At 39.7% G+C, this 22,092-nt stretch overlaps 1 protein-coding gene across 18 annotated transcripts in view; it reads left to right on the forward strand.

Annotated features, from left to right (window-relative positions):
* TTLL5 (tubulin tyrosine ligase like 5) overlaps positions 1-22,092 on the forward strand; it is a 309,168-nt gene that overhangs the window by 12,802 nt on the left and 274,274 nt on the right. For 15 of the 18 annotated variants that reach the window (XM_033408371.2, XM_049706827.1, XM_033408745.2 and 12 more), the window contains exons 4-6: positions 7,199-7,281; positions 9,005-9,111; positions 20,485-20,615. In XM_033408371.2, the coding sequence (XP_033264262.2) occupies positions 7,199-7,281; positions 9,005-9,111; positions 20,485-20,615 (321 nt within the window). Of the gene's footprint in view, positions 1-7,198; positions 7,282-9,004; positions 9,112-20,484; positions 20,616-22,092 lie in introns of those variants that run through there. The other 3 variants (XM_049706828.1, XM_049706829.1, XM_033408837.2) reach the window with 3 other exon arrangements.

Here is a 22,092-nt window from a genome sequence, read left to right on the forward strand (position 1 = left end):
TTTCTGAATTGTTAAACACTCTTGGTCTATTTTTTTTCTCTCTCTCTCTTAAATAGCTGACATAGATCTGCTCAGATCATAACACTGAGTTAAATCCCCTTGAGAAGTGTATCTGGGGCATTAGTTATCTTCTGTTGATCTTAGAGTGTTAGATTCCAACCTTGTTTTTTCTGTTATCTGTTAAATGTTTCATTGAATTCACTGTTAATATTTTGGATACAATGAGATTTCATATGCTTTATTTGTGAAATATTCCAGGAGTATGTTTTTTTCCTCACCATATCCATGTTTTTTTTCAAAATTGTGTATACTTTGAACATATAAATGGGATTGCATTTTATTTTAAAGTATTTATTTATTTATTTGGTTGTGCTGGGTCTTAGTTGCAGTAGGCAGGCTCCTTAGTTGTGGCACGTGGACTCCTTAGTTGTGGCATGCGAACTCTTAGTTGCAGCATGTGGGATCTGGTTTCCTGACCAGGGATTGAACCCGGGCCCCCTGCAGTGGGAGCACAGAGACTTAACCAGTGCGCCACCAGGGAAGTCCTGGGATTGCATTTTAAGGGCAACAGATATTTTCAATTTAATCTTTTCCTAGAATGAAGTATTTTGTATTTTGCCTCTGAATGTGTCAGTTTCATAAATTTGGATTTGTATAGACTAGCACTGTCCAACAGAAATATGATATAAGCTGTATATGTAATTTTTCAGTAGCCTTATCAAAAAAATAAGCAGAAATAGGTGAAATTAATTTTAATAATATATTTTATTTAATCCAAATTATCATTTCCACTTTTACTCAGTATAAAAAAATCGTGAAGATATTTTACATCCAGTGTGTATTGTACACTTTTAGTACATCTCCATATGGTGCAAATTTTTCATTGGAAGCATTTGGTCTGTATTTAGATTTCATAAATGTTATAGTTGAAATTGTAGTCAATTCCTATGTTCAAGTTGTTCCAAACAAGTTTTCCAGTAACTGAATTGAGTATCAGTTTTAAAATTGAAAATAGAATTTATTCAAGTTAAATAAAATGAGAAATTCAGTTCCTTTATCACACTAGTCACATTTCAGGTGCTCAAGTTACATGTGGCTAGTGACAACCGTATTGGACTGTGCACGTAAGGACCCAGTTTTCTGACAGTAAGGCAAGGATACACTGTGTTGCCATCGAAGGGGTTATTCTTGTATTCTAAAGTCAAAGGAATGTTAGTTTTATCTTCATTCTAGTTTCCCATGCTAGTTTGGACCAAACCCCTTAAGGTGCTTCTGTGCTGACAGTTAGATTATTGGTTCCTTGATTGTCTTTACTCTGCTACAGTCAGTCCTGGAACTTGCCAGGGGTCCTAGTTCTTCAGATTGTCCCCTGCGATGCATGTGAGTTGTTGAAGAGGAAATTCTGCAGTCTCATAGTGGAATTGATGAGATGCGTGTGTGTTCAGAGGCTTAGATGTTGGGTGTTTTGCAGTTTGCTAGCAGGACCGTGCCCTGCCTCTTGTTTTTTTATGGAAGAAAACATGGCGAAGGTGGTTCTGTCATGAACAGTTGAACAGGTTCAGTTTGTAGTTGCAGTTCTCCATTTGACTCTCGCTAGGGAGAGGGAGCCCAGGCTTACCAGCTATTTCAGGAGAAGCCTAGAAATCTAGATTTTTATGTGACTTCTTCCAATTTTAAAAGGTTAGCAAATAATTCAACTTTATACTGAAAACACCACAAGGGATGGACAAACTGTCTATAGGCTGGATTTGGCTCCTGGGTTACCATTTTATAATCTCTGGTCTATATGCGCTGGTAATCAGCATTATTGGTTGTAGGGCAATTGGACACAGAGCATGAATGCGGGTAAAAATCCCTAAAGCAGTCACAGTTGCTTTCCATCATTCCACCCTGCCTCTCTTACACTCCCCTCTTAGAACATGTTCAATGTATCTGAGTTGGGTTATAGTTAGTTGGTTTGGATTAGAAGTAAGTGGCCAGGGACTTCCCTGGTGGCGCAGTGGTTAAGAATCCGCTGCCAATGCAGGGGACACGGGTTCGAGCCCTGTTCCGGGAAGATCCCACGTGCCGTGGAGCAACTAAGCCCGTGCGCCACAGCTACTGAGCCTGCACTCTAGAGCCCCCAACCCACAATTACTGAGCCTGCAAGCCACAGCTACTGAGCCTGCATGCCACAGCTACTGAAGCCCATGCGCCTAGAGCCCATGCTCCTCAACAAGAGAAGCCACCGCAATGAGAAGCCCACGCACTGCAACGAAGAGTAGCCCCTACTCGCCTCAACTAGAGAAAGCCTGCACGCAGCAAGGAAGACCCATCACAGCCAAAAATAAATAAATCAATAAATTTATTTTAAAAAAAAAAAGAAGTAGGTGGTCACTGCTTACATACCATGAGAATCAGGTCTGCCATTGAGCACAGTGATGACTGCATTTTACTTCTATATTAGGAGAAGTAGGAGAAAGAGTATTAATAGCATTTTTATTTTTTAACTTGCTATATAAAATGTATAATTTACTGTGTATTATACTATGTATTTATATGTGTATTAGTAGCTATTTTACTATGTGTTTACTGTTTTACTGTATGAAATTATTTTTCTGTATATCAGCAAGCTTTCTTTTTTCGGGGGTCTGCACCGTGCAGCTTACAGGATCTTAGTTTCCCAACCAGGGATTGAACACAGGCCACAGCAGTGAAAGCGCCGAGTCCTAACCACCGGCCAGCCAGGGAATTCCCGTATCAGCAAGCTTTCCTATTCTAAAAGCTCTACATGTATTAACTGATTTAGTGCTTTCAACTACCCTGTGAGATAAGTACCTTTGTTATCAACCCCATTTTATAGGTGAGGAAATTGAGCATAGTGAAATTAAATAACTTATTTAAGACAGCAGGCAGGAAGTAGTAGAGCCAGGGTTTGAACCTCGGCAGTTCAACTCCAGAGACATACTCTTTCTTTTATTACTCCCCTTCTCCCCCAGTCCCCACATAATCATTCTCTGTTTTTCCACACACCTGACCAATCATCTCCGTGGCCTGGGGCAAGCACTGCAGAACAGTCAGAGAATCAGGCACAGTCCTGGTCCCCAGCAGTTGATGAGGCTTTGGCTTTTTATGTGCAAAAATGGAGCTGTCAGTGATCAGTTATCACAATGAAAAAGACCTGGTTTTCTTTTAGTTTTCTGAACATTTTATTTAAAGAAATAAAAAAACCGTCTGGCAAGTTATAAGTATAGTACAATGAATTCATGTATACTATTTCCTTGCTTTCACCCGTTATTAACATTTTGCCGTGTTTGCTTTACCTTCTTTCTCTCTGAACCATTTGAAAATTAGTTCACATACTTCAGACCTAAATACTTTATTCAACATGTTTATCCTAAGAACAAGGGCATCCTCTCTATAACCACAGTACACTGATGACACTTAGGAAATCTGTCATTGCTAAAACACTCTTATCTAATATACAGTCCCTGCCCAGATTTCCTCAATTTTTCCAATTTTGTCCTTTATCTTTTTTTTTTCTTTCAAATCCAGAATCCAATCAGAGATTGCATTTAGTTGTCATATTTCTTTAGTCTCCTTTATATCTACAACCATTTACTGGATTTTTTTTTTTTTTTGGTCTTTCATAACATTGGCATTTTTAAAGATTACAGACTAGTTGCTTTGCAGATGTCCTTAAGTTTGGGCTTGTCAGATTGATTCCACATGTTTAGATTAAAAAGATTGAAAAAGGTTAAAAAGAATAAAAAAGTTGAAAAACATTTGTAGGAATATCATTTAATGAAGTCATGTCCTCAGTGTATCACGTTAGAAAGCATGTGATGTCATTATATTGCATTACTGGTGATGACAAGTTTGATCATTTGGTTAAGATAGTGTTTACCAGATTGATTCATTGTACAGGTACCCTTCTCCTTTGTTAAAAGCATTCTCTGGGGTGATATTTTGAGATGTGTGAATATCCTGTTCTCCAGTAGTCTCTGACTGTTGGAATTCATTGATTCTTGTCTGAATCACTTACTATTGCAGTTTTTGTAAAATGGTGATTTTCTATTTCAGTTTTTCCTTCTACATTTATTAGCTGGCTTTTCTGTAAAGAAGAGCTTTCCCTTCTATGCGAAAGTAATAGTCTCCCAAAGATGTCTACCTCCTAATCCCCAGAACCTGTGAAAATGTTACCTGACTTAGCAAAGCGGAATTGAGGTCATAGATGGAATTAAGGTTGCTAATCAGCTAACCCTTAAGATAAGGAGATTCTTCAAGTGGGCCCAGTGTAATTACAGGAGTCCTTTAAAATAGAAGGAGACAGAGGAAGAGTCAGACTGTTGCAGTGTGAGAAGGACTAGACCTGTCATTGCTGGCTTTGAAGATAGAAGAAGAATAGGGGCAGCTTCTAGAAGATGGAAAAGGAAAGGAAGTGGACCCTACCCAGAGCCTATAGAAAGGAACGCAGTCCTGCCAATGCCTTGATGACACTTGTATCGTACTTCTGACCTAGAAAACCAGTAGTATACCTTCTCACTTTCTTAGCAGTGTGGATTCATGGGTTGTTTTCTTTCTTATAAGTGAGTTAAAATCTTTTTCTGTCAGTATTCATTTTTACATTCAGATTGCCTCAAATTTGGCCTTGGGGAGCCCCTTCAAGATCCTTGTGCCAAAAAAAAAAAAAAAAAAAAGGTCTTCCCTGGTGGCGCAGTGGTTGAGAGTCCGCCTGCCGATGCAGGGGACGCGGGTTCGTGCCCCAGTCCGGGAAGATCCCGCGTGTCGCCGAGCGGCTGGGCCCGTGAGCCATGGCCGCTGAGCCTGCGTGTCTGGAGCCTGTGCTCCGCAAAGGGAGAGGCCGCAGCAGTGGAAAAAAAAAAAAAAAAGATCCTTGTGACATGTTCTCAATCCTTGTGACTGTCCTCTTTTTTGGCATAGCAAGCTATTCCACACCTATCTTGTACTTTCCTTCCCCAACTTGGAATCAGAACACAAACTCCTTTTTTTATATCTTATTAGATTTATTATGTTCATATATCTCCAAAGATTGAATGTGTCCTGGATTGAGCTATCTTACAGTCTTAATGAATATACAGTTGAGCAAAAGAATAAGAATAAATTAAAATTTTTATAAATAATAAACATAAAAGTAAAAAAAATCCATTTCTTCATAATATGAATTGAGCGTTTACAAAACTAATTGGTTCATTTATCCATGGTTGAATATTGCTTATTGCTAGAATGAAACAGAGTTCAGCTGATTTCTCTTTCTATTGATTGTTTTTATAGAGGTAAGCTTTAGGAAACCTTAGAACACAAACTCTTGAGCAGTGCACTGTGCTGCTGCTTACATTAAACTCTGCACTGTTTTTCTTATAAAAATATTGCAAAGACAACATAATAGTGATTGACCATTGGGAAAACCTTGTAACTGGGCTTTAAAGTTTGCCGCAAGAGTGAGAAGTATGGAGTGTCTGGCCTTATCATTCCAATCCTCCTGTGTCTGCTTGACATGGTGTTCCTGCCAGGGCTGGGCAAGTAGCAGCAGGGATTTATGAATATTTTCACATAGAGTTATAAAAAGAAATGCTTATCTTTGACTGTAGAGGCTGAATTTTGTTCCAGAGCCTGTCCATAAGTTTCTGTATTATACTCACTCAGAAATGGTTCAGTATGCAGTCCTTTAAAAAAATTGTTCTGTAGAATTCTTAGCTAACAGTTTATAGTGATGCATAGAAAGAGATTGAATGTAATGCGCCAGAGAAAACTTTAGTCTTTGGGGATATATAGAAACCTCACATGATTACAGACATTCCTCTTAGACAGGGGTCACAAGCACAGAATGCTCTCAGGGGCCTGGCAGGAGATAAGAATGAGTAAAGCAGGTCAGGTGGGGACGGTGCTGAACTGGACAGCGCAGGCCTGTCCTGCAGGGAGCACTTGCACTTCTCTGGTTGACTCTTGCCTTGCCAGAGAGAGAGCCCAGGGTTGCCAGGGTTTTCAAGAGAAGTCCAGAAATCTAGATTTTTTTTTTTTTTTTTTTTGCGGTACGAGGGCCTCTCACTGCCGCGGCCTCTCCCGTTGTGGAGCACAGGCTCCGGACGTGCAGGCTCAGCGGCCATGGCTCACGGGCCCAGCCGCTCCGCGGCACGTGGGATCTTCCCGGACCGGGGCACGAACCCATGTCCCCTGCATCAGCAGGCGGACTCCCAACCACTGCGCCACCAGGGAAGCCCCCAGAAATCTAGATTTTTATATGAATTCCTCCAATTTCAAAAGGTTAGCAATTAATTCAATTTTATTTTTAAAGCACAAGGAGGAAGAACAAACCATGTCTGCAGATTGGTTTTGGCCCTCGTGTCATCAGTTTATAACCTCTGGTCTAAGATATGCTGGTAACCAACATTGTTGCACATGAGGGCTATTTAGAACGGCGTTCTTAGCCTTTTTGGTGCAGTGGGTGCGTTGGCAGTATGGGGAAACTTATGGGTCTCTTCTCAGAATAATGTTTTCTAAGTGTATTTTAAAAATACGTAAGACTACAAAGAAAATAAATTGTATTAAAATATAGTTCTCAAAATATTCTTAAAAACCAAATTTGTGATATGTATGCCTTTTATTAGTGCATTAAATAACATGATCTAGTGGTAGGTCTGTTCACTGCCATAATTTTTAAGTACTGTGGGAGTAAGTGATTTTTTTTGGCCGTGCTGTGCGGCTTTCATTATCTCAGTTCCCGACCAAGAATTGAACCTGCACCACGCAGTGAAAGCCCGGAGTCCTAACCACTAGGCCACCAGAGAATAAGTGATTTTTTTTTTGAGAATAAGTGATTTTTTGAGATAACTGTAACAACTGTAAAAGAATGTTAGAATACCTGATATCTGTTGGTGGCAGGGTCACAGGCATTGCTCATACTATTCTCCTTTGTTGCCTACATTCCTAATTGAAGGTAATGTTAAACTGGAACTAGAATTTGGTGAAAACAGGGATGTCATTCCCCCCGCCCCACCCCCATCCATGTTTAGTGACAGTCAGTGAATCTCAGGTTTAGGACCCTTAGTCCAAAATAATCCTCAACCTACTTATAGTAGCCTAAGGATAACAGTATTGTGTTATTGAGTGTAATTAGTCCAGCCACCATCTTACAGTTTATTTCTTTCTCTATAGTTAACTTTCTGGTTACTGAACTTGATTCTATGTTTTTCTTTAGAACGTTACCACTTGTCTTACAAGATCGTACGAACAGACAGTCGCCTGGTTCGCAGCATCCTGACAGCCCATGGATTTCATGAAGTAAGCTCATTTTTACTACCTTACCTTATCTGCTCAAAAGCTGAAAATCCTAGCCACCTAACTGACTGTCAGCTAACAGGGCCAGCTCTAGAAAGTACACGGGACCACTCCTTAGTGATGATGCAGAACTTGCATTGACTTTCTGACTTTCTGAGTCACTTTATCAGTTTTCCCTTGAAATACATGGAAAACATTTCCACAAGATTTTGTGGGGCTTTTTTTTAGGGGAAAAAAATTTTTTTTTCCTTGCTGTATTTTTAGGCATGGGCTAGAGGCAGAGTTTCCCATAAGGAATTGTCTAATACCCAATTAAACCTCTTTGATTGCAAGCAACAGAAACAGACTCTGCCCAACATAAACCAAAAGGGATTTATAGTTAAGATGTACATAGAATGGCTAGCAGAACCAGAGGAAAAGCTGAAAAAGCAGACCTTTGGAAGAAGAGAGAATGCAGTAGCTCCAGGGATCTGGCAACAGAAGTCTTCAAGACCACCTTTACTGCTGTGGAATGAATCGACTGCATTCATTGTCCTTGTGCCTTTCTCTGCTAAAGAAGCATATTCTGGAGATAGAATGATTAGCCTAGCTTGGGTCAAGGGTCCACTCCTTGGGGGAAGGGAGGGCCAGGTGATTGCCAGGTCCTTTAAAACCAAGGAGTATGTTATTCCCAAAGAAAATTGGGAAAATGGGGATTTGACATCAAAAGGCAAAGGCAAAAATGCTGGATGGATTTCCACTGTGGATATTTTGAGACAGTTGATAAAAGTCTGGTTGCTCGCTTCTTATCCTAGGTTGAGGTATGAAGTAGACATTTTGAGGAAGTTCTGATACCAGTTTATATACTGTCTTTGTTGCTGTTTTATTTCCAGGGCTTAACATGGTACCTGTCACATCAGAGGCAGAGAGTACATAATTGTTGAATGAATGGACAAATGAATTCTAATGAATGAATGAATGAATTCTAAGTTGGTTTGCTACTATAAGGTTTTAGATCTGATCATCACTTTATACCCAGCATCTGCAAGGATATAAGGACAGTCTGAGAAGGGAGTTTTGGGGTTGGGTCCTCATCTCTCACTTTGATATACAAGAATATTTAGAGATATCATGGACTTCTATAAAAGGATTAATTCTACTTTTTGCATGTGAGACTTGTCCAACTCTCTCATTCTTTAAACTTGCTTATCCCTCTGTTCTGTACACTCAACTTTTGTCTTACTAAGCTCACATCCTAACTGACCCGCCCCTGTGAGTGCTCTGTGGATGAAAAATCTCTATGACTTTTTACTTCCATCATTCTTCCAGGGGCTGTCTCTGGTGTTTCTTTCTTTTTTTAAAAAAATACATTTATTTATTTATTTTTGGCTGCGTTGGGTCTTCACCGCTGCGTGCGGGCTTTGTCTAGTTGCGGCGAGTGGTGGCTACTCTTCGTTGCGGTGCACGGTCTTCTCATTGCGGTGGCTTCTCTTGTTGTGGAGCACGGGCTCTAGGTGCACAGGCTTCAGTAGTTGTGGCACGCGGGCTCAGTAGTTGTGGCTCATGAACTCTAGAGCGCAGTCTCAGTAGTTGTGGCGCATGGGCTTAGTTGCACCGCGGCATGTGGGATCTTCCCGGACCAGGGCTCGAACCCGTGTCCCCTGCATTGGCAGGCGGATTCTTAACCACTGTGCCACCAGGGAAGTCCCTCTGGTGTTTCTTATCTTGTCTTTTTATCTGCCCTTAGGTTCACCCAAGCAGCACTGACTATAACCTAATGTGGACAGGATCCCACCTGAAGCCCTTTTTACTTCGCACCCTCTCTGAAGCACAAAAGGTTAATCACTTTCCCAGGTAATGCTCTTGTAGCTACTTTGTTCCATTTAAAGGTACCTGACATTGAGGCATGTAGCCAGCAGAGATAATTAACATCCTTTAAAAACAAAAGAAGTCTGTGATATAGGGCAGCAGTCTGCAAATCAGACTGAGGTGTACACATCCCTGGACATACCTGAAGACTTTGCAAGGACTCTGTAGGATGGATGGTTTTAAAATACACTACTTCTGGATTGCAAATCCCATAGATTCTCTTTCCTAAAATTGAGCTGCTTGTGAGCCCCTCATGTGGATAGGTTCTCCCTTCTCACCTTCTTTTTCATAATTACTGTTTTTTCCCTTTATAAAAGAACGGCCCACCTAGAATCTTAATATGGTGCATTGTCCTGGGGTGTAAAAATTTCAAGGGTTCCAAAGAAAGGAACAAAAATATTGGTGTTTAATTCAGGTAATAGCATAACGAATCTTTTTGCATGGTAATGATTTCCATTTCTTTGCTTTAACAGAATTGAAGAAGGACATAATCAAGTAGTCAGCTGATAGATCATTAAATATAAGATTTAAAGATAGGTCATCTTGTGACTTTTGACATATAATTAGAAAAGAGTTCAAAGAATTGAATGGTATTGCTATATTAAACTTCAGCCAGTCTCATTGGTTAACATCAGCCTAGAGAGGCAATATTGCCTAGTGGCTAGAAGCACGGGCTCTGCAGCCAGCTAACCTGGGCCCAGATCGCAGTTCTGCTGACTGATCTTGGGCAAGTGAGCTTTCTGAGCGTCAGCTTCCTCATTGGTAAAGAGAAGTACTAACGACACACACTTTGTAGGACTATCGTGAGGATTTAATAAGTGCTTAGAACATCACATGCCTGCCACATAGTAAACATTATATAAGTGTTAGCTGTTATATTTGTGAACAAGGTTTATCAGTGTTTACATCTATGAAAGAGAAAATAGGAATAGAATTGATGCTGAAACGCTGCCTTATTCTAGCAGTGAGTAATTTTCAACTATGGAGAGATACATGACCTACTGGAGAAGAGGGCAGCTAATCTCATCTGTCTAATGAAGAGATGCATATCTAATAGGAATTTTGTTATTTGCTCAGTGGTTGAGTTATATTTTATTTCCAGGACTTATGCCCCAGGTACTCACTCATGCTAACAAGTTTTGCTTTTGGTCACTTCATATACTTGTCTCCTCATTTTTTAGAAACGAAGGCTCTTTCTTGATTATTCAATTCTACTGTCTTATACTCAGTCAATGGGTATAAATACCCAGCCTATGCTGTCTCTAATGTCAAATAGTTTCTTCATAATCTTAGATAAATGTATATTTTGAATCTTTATAACAAGTTCCAGTTTTATTTTATGTCTGAGCTTCATGGGCAGAAAATAATTTAAACTTTATTTTCTTCCTTACTGCCTGGAAGATGTGGATTTGGTTTTCTAAATGTGTGACTGGGTGCTTGAAGTGAATCAGATGCAACTATTTTAAATAGGTATTTAAACAGTCCTAAAATAGCTCACAGTAGAGACTGCATTCCTAATTCCTGTTAGTAGTATATTATTTATTTCGATAGTTTTTGAACTATTCCTGTAGGTGTATAGGAATTCCACCTCAATTTGGACTCAGTATTAATAAATTCTAACCTATATTTTCTTCACTTCTCTTTGAATGTGTTGTACATGTATGTTTGGGAATATTAATAATCCATTACCTAAATGCAGTATACTTTGTGGCTTCTGGTGCTCTGTATTTTCTAAGAAAATACATAGCACCAGAAGTTAGAAGTCTTTTTCAATCCAGAGACTTCTAACTCACATGCAAGAGGAATGCAAACACTTGAAATGTTTCCAATATTATTGTGTACTCTTTTTATGTAATTTTTAAAAAAAAATAATTTTAGACTTTTAGAAAAGTTGCAAAAATAATATAGAGTTTCTATGTGCCCTTTACCCAGTTTTCCTAATGTTAAATCAGTTATAACCATAGTATAGTTATCAAAACGGAGAAATTGATGTTAGTATAATGTACATTTTAATAAAAATTTAAAATATTTACGGTGTTTTGATGAATTGTGTACTATGTTCTTACAATGATAGGTCAATATATGTATAACAAGTATGGCCTTATGATCACGGGAAACTTAAAAATATTAAATGTAATTGGTATACATATTTTCGTTGTAGAGAAGGTATAATATAAGGTACAAGACTTACAAGCATTAAATATGTTCTGTTAGGCTAAGCTGTTCTTTGGGGGAAATGGAATGGAAGAAGTAAAAACAAAAGTGAATTGGGGGATGTCTGGGCAGGAGTAGGGGAGGCTTCTGGGGTGCTGGGAATGTTCTATGCTCAGTGGTGTTCACACAGGTGACCGAAATTCATCATGCTCTGCAGTTGTGATTTGTGTACTTTCCTGTTCATATGTTACTTTCAGTTAAAAGTATAGTATTGTAAAAAGTGAAAAATTTACTGACAAAAAGAGCCTTTTCTTTTATAGTACTTTAAAAATGTACAGTGGCTGGTGAATCCTGATGTTATTTAGGTTCCCTTGAATATACTTAAAAGGATACTGTTACAGTTTTATTTTAAAATTATATTTGCCATTCATTGGATCCCTTGGAACATTTTAAATTTATGATGAAAAACCTTAGATGCCACCAACAAAAAGGATACAGTTTCCCAAAATTTGTATCGGGAGCACCAAGCAAAAATGTTTGGAGACCACTAATACTGGGAAACTGTAGAAGAATTTGTTGTTTTTCTTATCCTCTGGTTCAGTGTTTGCTTTTTTTTTTTTTTTTTGATTTTGACATACCCTTGCATTCAAGAGTTTATTTTATTTATTTATTTATTTAAAAAATTTTTTACAATCTTTCTTTTCTTTTTTTTTGAACTTTGGAATTTTATTTATCTTTTTATACAGCAGGTTCTTATTAGTCATCGATTTTATACACATCAGTGTATACGTGTCAATACCAACCTCCCAATTCATCACACCACCACCCCTGCCCCCGCCGCTTCCCCCCTTGGTGTCCATACGTTTGTTCTCTACCCTGTGTCTCAGTTTCTGTCCTGCAAACCAGTTCATCTGTACCATTTTCTAGGTTCCACATGTATGCGTTAATATACGATATTTGTTTTTCTCTTTCTGACTTACTTCACTCTATGACAGTCTCATTAGATTCATCCATGTCTCTACAAATGACCGAATTTCGTTCCTTTTTATGACTGAGTAATATTCCATTGTATATATGTACCACATCTTTCTTATCCATTCGTCTGTCGATGGGCACTTAGGTTGCTTCGATTTCCAGGCTATTGTAAATAGTGCTGCAGTGAACAGTGGGGTGCATGTATCCTTTTGAATTATCGTTTTCTCTGGGTGTATGCCCAGTAGTGGGATTGCTGGGTCATATGGTAACTCTACTTTTAGTTTTTTAAGGAAACTCCATACTGTTCTCCATAGTGGCTGTATCAATTTACATTCCCACCAACAGTGCAAGAGGGTTCCCTTTTCTCCACACCCTCTCCAGCATTTGTTGTTTGTAGATTTTCTGATGATGCCCATTCTAACTGTTATGAGGTGATACCTCATTGTAGTTTTGACTTGCATTTCTCTAATAATTAGTGATGTTGAGCAGCTTTTCATGTGCCTCTTGGCCATCTGTATGTCTTCTTTGGAGACATGTATATTTAGGTCTTCTGCCCATTTTTTGATTGGGTTGTTTGTTTTTTGTTGTTGTTGTTGTTGTTTTGCGGTACACGGGCCTCTCACTGTTGTGGCTCCTCCCATTGCGGAGCACACGCTCCGGATGTGCAGGCCCAGCGGCCATGGCTCATGGGCCCAGCCGCTCCGCGGCACGTGGGATCCTCCCGGACCAGGGCAGGAACCCGTGTCCCCTGCATCGGCAGGCGGACTCTCAACCACTGCGCCACCAGGGAAGCCCTGTTTTTTTAATATTGAGCTACATGACCTGTTTATATATTTTAGAGATTAATCCTTTGTCCATTGATTCGTTTGCAAATATTTTCTCCGATTCTGAGGGTTGTCTTTTCATCTTGTTTATGGTTTCCTTTGCTGTGTAAAACCGTTTAAGTTTCATTAGGTCCCATTTATTTGTTTCTGTTTTTATTTCCATTACTCTAGGAGGTGAATCAAAAAATATCTTGCTGTGATTTATGTCAAAGAGTGTTCTTCCTATGTTTTCCTCTAAGAGTTTTCTTGTGTTTTTTTTCTTAGATATCTTTTTTTTAACATCTTTATTGGAGTATAATTGCTTTACAATGGTGTGTTAGTTTCTGCTTTATAACAAAGTGAATCGGCTATACATATACATATATCCCCATATCTCTTCCCTCTTGCGTCTCCCTCCCTCCCACCCGTCTAGGTTGGCACAAAGCACTGAGCTGATCTCCCTGTGCTATGCAGCTGCTTCCCACTAGCTATCTGTTTTACATTTGGTAGTGTATATATGTCCATTCCACTCTCTCACTTTGTCACAGCTTACCCTTCCCCCTCCCCATATCCTCAAGTCCATTCTCTAGTAGGTCTGTGTCTTTATTCCCGTCTTGCCCCTAGGTTCTTCATGACCTTTTTTTTTTCCTTAGATTCCATATATATGTGTTAGCATACGGTATTTGTTTTTTTCTTTCTGACTTACTTCACTCTGTATGACAGACTCTAGGTCCATCCACCTCACTACAAATAACTCAATTTTGTTTCTTTTTATGGCTGAGTAATATTTCATTGTATATATGTGCCATATCTTCTTTATCCATTCATCTGTCGATGGACACTTAGGTTGCTTCCATGTCCTGGCTATTGTAAATAGAGCTGCAATGAACATAGTGGTACATGACTCTTTTTGAATTATGGTTTTCTCAGGGTATATGCCCAGTAGTGGGATTGCTGGGTCGTATGGTAGTTCTATTTTTAGTTTTTTAAGGAACCTCCATACTGTTCTCCATAGTGGCTGTATCAATTTACATTCCCATCAACAGTGCAAGAGGGTTCCCTTTTCTCCACACCCTCTCCAGCATTTATTGTTTGTAGATTTTTTGATAATGGCCATTCTGACCAGTGTGAGATGATATCTCATTGTAGTTTTGATTTGCATTTCTCTAATGATTAATGATGTTGAGCATTCTTTCATGTGTTTGTTGGCAATCTGTATATCTTCTTTGGAGAAATGTCTATTTAGGTCTTCTGTCCATTTTTGGATTGCGTTGTTTGTTTTTTTGATATTGAGCTGCATGAGCTGCTTGTAAATTTTGGAGATGAATCCTTTGTCAGTTGCTTCATTTGCAAATATTTTCTCCCATTCTGAGGGTTGTCTTTTGGTCTTGCTTATGGTTTCCTTTGCTGTGCAAAGGGTTTTAAATTTCATTAGGTCCCATTTGTTTATTTTTGTTTTTATTTCCATTTCTCTAGGAGGTGGGTCAAAAAGGATCTTGCTGTGATTTTTATCAAAGAGTGTTCTGCCTATGTTTTCCTCTAAGAGTTTTATAGCATCCAGTCTTACATTTTCGTCTCTAATCCTTTTTTTTTTTTCGGTACGTGGGCCTGTCACTGTTGTGGCCTCTCCTGTTGCGGCGCACAGGCTCCAGACACGCAGGCTCAGTGGCCATGGCTCATGGGCCTAGCCGCTCCACAGCATGTGGGATCTTCCCGGACCGGGGCACGAACCCGTGTCCCCTGCATTGGCAGGTGGACTCTCAACCACTGCGCCACCAGGGAAGCCCTCTCTAATCCATTTTGAGTTTATTTTTGTGTACGGTGTTAGGACGTGTTCTAATTTCATTGTTTTACATGTAGCTGTCCAGTTTTCCCAGCACCTCTTATTGAAGAGACTGTCTTTTCTCTGTTGTATATTCTTGCCTCCTTTGTCATAGATTAGTTGACCATAGGTACATGGGTTTATCTCTGGGCTTTCTATCTTGTTCCATTGATCTATGTTTCTCTTTTTGTGCCAGTACCATATTGTCTTGATTACTGTAACTTTGTAGTATAGTCTGAAGTCAGGGAGTCTGATTCCTCCAGCTCCACTTTTTTCCCTCAAGAGTGTTTTGACTATTCGGGGACTTTTGTGTCTCCAGACAAATTTTAAGATTTTTTGTTCTAGTTCTGTAAAAAATGCCATTGGTAATTTGATAGGGATTGCATTGAATCTGTAGATTGCTTTGGGTAGTATAGTCATTTTCACAATACTGATTCTTCCAATCCAAGAACATAGTATATCTCTCCATCTGTTTGTATCATCTTTAATTTCTTTCATCAGTGTCTTATAGTTTTCTGCATACAGATCTTTTGTCTCCTTACTAGGTTTATTCCTAGGTATATTATTCTTCTTGTTGCAATGGTAAATGGGAGTGTTTCCTTAATTTCTCTTTTAGATTTTTCATCATGAGTGTATAGGAATGCAAGAGATTTCTGTGCATTAATTTTGTATCCTGCTACTTTACCAAATTCATTGATTAGCTCTAGTAGTTTTCTGGTAGCATCTTTAGGATTCTGTATGTATAGTATCATGTCATCTGCAAACAGTGACAGTTTTACTTCTTCTTTTCCGATTTGGATTCCTTTAATTTCTTTTTCTTCTCTGACTGCTCTGGCTTAAACTTCATGAACTGTGTTGATTAATAGTGGTGAGAGTGGGCAGCCCTGTCTTGTTCCTGATCTTAGTGGAAATGGTTTCAGTTTTTCACCACTGATAACAATATTGGCTGTGGGTTTGTCATATATGGCCTTTATTATGTTGATGTAAGTTCCATCTGTGCCTACTTTCTGGAGGGTTTTTATCATAAATGTGTGTTGAATTTTGTCGGAAGCTTTTTCTGCATCTGTTGAGATGATCATATAGTTTTCCTCCTTCAATTTGTTAATATGGTTTATCACATTGACTGATTTGCCTATATTGAAGAATCCTCGCATTCCTGGGATAAACCCCACTTGATCGTGGTGTATAATCCTTTTAATGTGCTGTTGGATTCTGTTTGCTAGTATTTTGTTGAGGATTTTTGCATCGATGTTCATCAGTGATATTGGCCTGTAGTTTTCTTTTTTAGTGACATCTTTGTCTGGTTTTGGTATCAGAGTGATGGTGGCTTCATAGAATGAGTTTGGGAGTGTTCCTCCCACTGCTATATTTTGGAAGAGTTTGAGAAGGATAGGTGTTAGCTCTTCTCTAAATGTTTGATAGAATTTGCCTGTGAAGCCATCTGGTCCTGAGCTTTTGTTTGTTGGAAGATTTTTAATCACAGTTTCAATTTCAGTGCTTGTGATTGACTTGTTTATATTTTCTGTTTCTTCCTGGTTCAGTCTCGGAAGGTTGTGCTTTTCTAAGAATTAGTCCATTTCTTCCAGGTTGTTCATTTTATTGGCATAGAGTTGCTTGTAGTAATCTCTCGTGATCCTTTGTATTTCTACAGTGTCAGTTGTTACTTCTCCGTTTTCATTTCTAATTCTATTGATCTGAGTCTTCTCCCTTTTTTTCTTGATGAGTCTGTGTAATGGCTTATCAATTTTGTTTATCTTCTCAAAGAACCAGCTTTTAGTTTTATTGATCTTTGCTATTGTCTCCTTCATTTCTTTTTCATTTACTTCTGATCTGATCTTTATGATTTCTTTCCTTCTGCTAACTTTGGGTGTTTTTTGTTCTTCTTTCTCTAATTGCTTTAGGTGTAAGGTTAGTTGTTTATTTGAGACTATTTTTCTTGGTTCTTAAGGTAGGATTGTATTGCTATAAACTTCCCTCTTAGAACTGCTGTTTGCTGCATCCCATAGGTTTTGGGTTGTCATGTTTTCATTGTCATTTGTTTCTAGGTATTTTTTGATTTCCTCTTTGATTTGTTCAGTGATCTTTTGGTTATTTAGTAGGTATTGTTTAGCCTCCATGTGTTTCTATTTTTTACAGATTTTTTCCTGTAATTGATATCTAGTCTCATAGCGTTGTGGTTGGATAAGGTACTTGATACGATTTCAATTTTCCTAAATTTACCAAGGCTTGATTTGTGACCCAAGATATGATCTGTCCTGGAGAATGTTCCATGAGCACTTGAGAAGATAGTGTATTCCATTGTTTTGGGATGGGGTGTTCTGTAAATATCAATTAAGTCCATCTTGTTTAATGTATCATTTAAAGCTTGTGTTTCCTTATTTTTTTTCATTTTGGATGATCTGTCCATTGGTGAAAGTGGGGTGTTTCAGTGCGCTACTGTTATTGTGTTACTGTCTGTTTCCCCTTTTATGGCTGTTAGCATTTACCTTATGTATTAAGGTATATTGGGTGCATAAATATTTACAATTGTTATATCTTCTTCTTGGATTGATTCCTTGATCATTATGTAGTGTCCTTTGTCTCTTGTAATAGTCTTTGTTTTAAAGTCTATTTTGTCTGATATGAGAATTGCTACTCCAGCTTTCTTTTGATTTCTATTTGCATGGAATATCTTTTTCTATCCCCTCACTTTCAGTCTGTATGTGTCCCTAGGTCTGAAGTGGGTCTCTCGTAGACAGCATATATACAGGTCGTGTTTTTGTATCCGTTCAGCGAGCCTGTGTCTTTTGATTGGAGCATTTAATCCATTTACATTTAAGGAAATTGTTGATATGTATGTTCCTATTACCATTTTCTTAATTGTTTTGAGTTTGTTTTGTAGGTCTTTTCCTTCTCTTGTGTTTCCTGCCTAGAGAAGTTCCTTTAGCATTTGTTGTAAAGCTGGTTTGGTGGTGCCGAATTTTCTTAGCTTTTGCTTGTCTATAAAGGTTTTAATTTCTCCGTCGAATCTGAATGAGATACTTGCAGGGTAGAATAATCTTGGTTGTAGGTTTTTCCCTTTCATCACTTTATATATGTCCTGCCACACCTTTCTGGCTTGCAGAGCTTCTGCTGAAAGATCAGCTGTTAACATAATGGGGATTCCCTTGTATGTTATTTGTTGCTTTTCCCTTGCTGCTTTTAATATTATTTCTTTTCTGTTTGATTTTTGATAGTTTGATTAATATGTGTCTTCGTGTATTTCTCCTTGGATTTATCCTGTATGGGACTCTCTGTGCTTCCTGGACTTGATTGACTATTTCCTTTCCCATACTACGGATGTTTTCAACTATAATCTCTTCAAATATTTTCTCAGTCCCTTTCTTTTTCTCTTCTTCTTCTGGACCCCTATAACTTGAATGTTGGTGCGTTTAATATTTTCCCAGAGGTCTATGAGACTGTCCTCAGTTCTTTTCATTCTTTTTTCTTTTTTCTGCTCCGCGGCAGTTATTCCCACTATTTTATCTTGCAGGTCACTTATTCGTTCTTCTGCCTCAGTTATTCTATTGATTCCTTCCAGAGCATTTTTTTTTTTGGCTGCGTTGGGTCTTTGTTGCTGCATGTGGGCTTTCTTTAGTTTCGGTGAGCAGGGGCTACTCTTTATTGTGGTGTGTGGGTTTCTCATTGTGGTGGCTTCTCGTTGTGGAGCACAGGCTCTAGTTGTGGGGGCTTCAGTAGTTGTGGCACGCAGGCTCAGTAGTTGTGGCTCACAGGCTCAGTAGTTGTGGTGCATGGGCTTAGTTGCTCCACGGCATGTGGGATCTTCCGGACCAGGGCTCGATGCCGTGTCCCCTGCATTGGCAGGTGGATTTTTAACCACTGCGCCACCAGGGAAGCCCCTTCCAGAGAATTTTTAATTTTATTTATTGTGTCGTTCGTCACTGTTTGTTTGCTCTTTAGTTCTTCTAGGTCCTTGTTAAATGTTTCTTGTATTTTCTCCATTCTGTTTCCAAGATTTTGGATCATCTTTACTGTCATTACTCTGAATTCTTTTTCAGGTAGACTGCCTATTTCCTCTTCATTTATTTGGTCTGGTGGGTTTTTACCTTGCTCCTTCATCTGCTGTGTATTTCTCTGTCTTCTCGTTTTGCTAAACTTACTGTGTTTGTGGTCTCCTTTTTGCAGGCTGCAGGTTTGTAGTTCCCATTGTTTTTGGTGTCTGCCCCCAGTGGGTAACGTTGGATCCGTGGGATGTGTAGGCCTCCTGGTGGAGGGGACTAGTGCCTGTGTTCTGGTGGATGAGGCTGGATCTTGTCTTTCTGGTGGGCAGGACTGCGTCCAGTGGTGTGTTTTGGGGTGTCTGTGAACTTATTATGGTTTTAGGCAGCCTCTCCACTAATGGGTGGGGTTGTGTTCCTGTCTTGCTAGTTGTTTGGCGTGGCGTGTCCAGCACTGTCGCTTGCTGGTCGTTGAGTGGAGCTGGGTCTTAGCGTTGAGATGGAGATCTCTGGGAGAGCTCTTGTTGATTGATATTATGTGGGGCCAGGAGGTCTCTGGTGGACCAATGTTCTGAACTCGGCTCTCCTACCTCAGAGGCTCAGGCCTGACACCCGGCTGGAGCACCAAGACCCTGTCAGCCACACGGCTTTTGGGAAGTCTGAGGTCTTCTGCCAGCGTTCATTAGGTGTTCTGTAGGAGTTGTTCCACATGTAGATGTATTTTTGATGTATTTGTGGGGAGGAAGGTGATCTCCACGTCTTACTCCCCCACCATCCTGAAGGTCCCCTCAGCCTGGTTCATTGTTTCTAATTCCTTAATGATAAGCGTCACTTGGGGTACTTTACATTCATAGGTCTTACTGCAGATTCAAGGAATCACCATCTTCAGGGAAGGTGTGTATTTAAAAAGCACCTTCTAGGTGCTTAATCTTTCTAGGCAAATGTAGACCTAGAAAGTTATATATTTTAAAAGCAATGAGGTAATCTGTATCTCAGTCAAGTTTGGAAATTACTGATCTAGACTAAATCACTGTTACATTGTGGTCTCCGGACCATCTGTACCAGAATCACCTGGGGTCCATGCTTAAAATGCAGAGCCCTGGACTTCACCGCAGAATTTTGAGAGATGTGACCCTGGAACATTCGTTTTTAAAGAAACTCTATAGGTGATTCTTATGTACACTAAAATTTGAGGACCTCTGCTCTAGATCTGAAGAGGACAGTGGATAAGAAAGAAGTATTGGTGATACCTACATTTGGCAAAGCAACCTTTGATTTTAAGAAATCAAAGTGAAAATTTTGAACTGAGGAACAGCTAGAATGCAGTTTTAATGGTTACAGCAAAGATTCTTAGATGGTTTTTAAATAGTGCAACAAACCACAGACTCTTGAATCCAGTCGAGGCCAGCTGAAGTGCCTTTTTGTAGTTTGCCAGATTACACTCCCTGATAGGCAGCATGTATCGCCCTAGTTTTAAGGTGATCATTTCCTTGACAAAGTGATAGATTTGGGATATAATACTATCCTCAGTAACTGCTCATGAACTGTGAACTCTTTAGTATGTGATGACACAGGATAACCTCTGAGTCATAGCGTACTGAAATGGAAATGCTTTTATGAAATTTAGGTCGTACGAACTAACCCGGAAGGACCGACTGTACAAAAACATCATTCGAATGCAGCATACGCACGGATTCAAGGCTTTTCACATCCTCCCTCAGACCTTCCTGCTGCCAGCTGAGTATGCGGAATTCTGTAGTAAGTGCTTGACTCCTGATGCTCCATTCTCACCCCCGTCCCCTATCCCCCATCCCCAGCAGCTGAACTTGGGGCAGATTTACTCCAAGGGCTGCCTCAAGTCAGGAACCAATCAGGGCTTTTCAGATCCTTAAAAAATTGTTTCTTTAGTAAAACAATTGCAGAGATAACTTTAAAACTGTTTTATTCTGAGCGTGTATGTGTGTATTTACTCTTAGTAAGGACGTTTATGTAAGGACACATTAGTGTTGTATAAATGTGCTCCTGTTTATTACAAAAAGTCTCTTTTTCATTGACAAGAGTTAGTGCCCATGTAAGGATGGATATACTTCTGCATATGAACTACATATGCATCCTTTTCGGTATCTCTCTTCCCCTTGTCATTTAAGGAATATCCCTGTCCCCTCGATTTTTGGACTTGTGTGACTTATGTTCTTTGGGGTACACATATCACGCATCTTTTGGTGTTAGGGTTTAGAGGTACCAGTTAGTCACACTCTCTCTCCTTGGAGTACAGACTAATTGCAAAATATTCATGGGAGCGAAATAGGCACATGAACGTCTGCTGTATTGGTGGTAAAGCTAGCTGGGAATGCATGGCCTGCATCCAAGTCTCATTGCTTCTTTTGTCTTGAAGTGAACTTACCTCCCCAGGTCCAAGCAGAGGAGATGGGCTATTTTGGACTCTCCCCCCATGGTGGGCAATGCCTGCCTCAGTAGGCTTAGAGCACAGAAGAGGCACGAATACAGGGAAGGTGTGAGGCAGGTCTTTTGTGAGAGTCTAAATAGGAAAAATAATAATAGCTAACAGTTAGTGAACATTTCCCTTCTGTTAGGCCCTCTTCCAAGTGGAGCCTCTATTCTGAGGTAGGTACTGTTATTGTTCCCAGCTTTATAGGTGAGGAGACTAAGGTACAGAGAGGTTAAGTAACTTTCTGTAAGTTATGTGGCTGCAAATGGTGGGATTAGGTTCCAGACCCTGCAGTTTGGCTTCAGAAGCCAGGCTCCTCACCACTGTGCTTTGTGGCCAAGACAGTGGGCGTATGCACACAATGACCATTTCCCAGGACCACCCATGGGAGAAGTCACTTCTGTGAGGAGGATCAGTTATGACACACAGAGAGGACAGCAAGACAGTTTTCTTCTCAATAAGTCCAAGAAAAAGACTTTTCCTGTCTTATAGGTAGAGGAAGCATGGAGAGAGGAAGAGAAATTTTTCTCTAGACTTCCTGACATTTGATTCTTTTAACCTGTTGGACCTAGTGGTCTGGTCTGGTCATGCAGTGCGGTGTTCATCCTCTGGGACTTGCATCAGGAATGGTCACAGGGTCTCTTGCTCCCACCTTGGGGAGGCCATTCTTCTGAGAGCACTTGTTTACCCCGCTGGGACCAGTGGTTGGCAGTTCAGTGTTTGCCCACAGAAGGCTCTGAAATGGGTCAGAGTAGAGTATTCACTAGATGAATTAAGTTAACTTCA

The sequence above is a fragment of the Orcinus orca genome, chromosome 2 (genome assembly GCF_937001465.1).
Source record: "Orcinus orca chromosome 2, mOrcOrc1.1, whole genome shotgun sequence".
NCBI classification, from domain to species: domain Eukaryota; kingdom Metazoa; phylum Chordata; class Mammalia; order Artiodactyla; family Delphinidae; genus Orcinus; species Orcinus orca.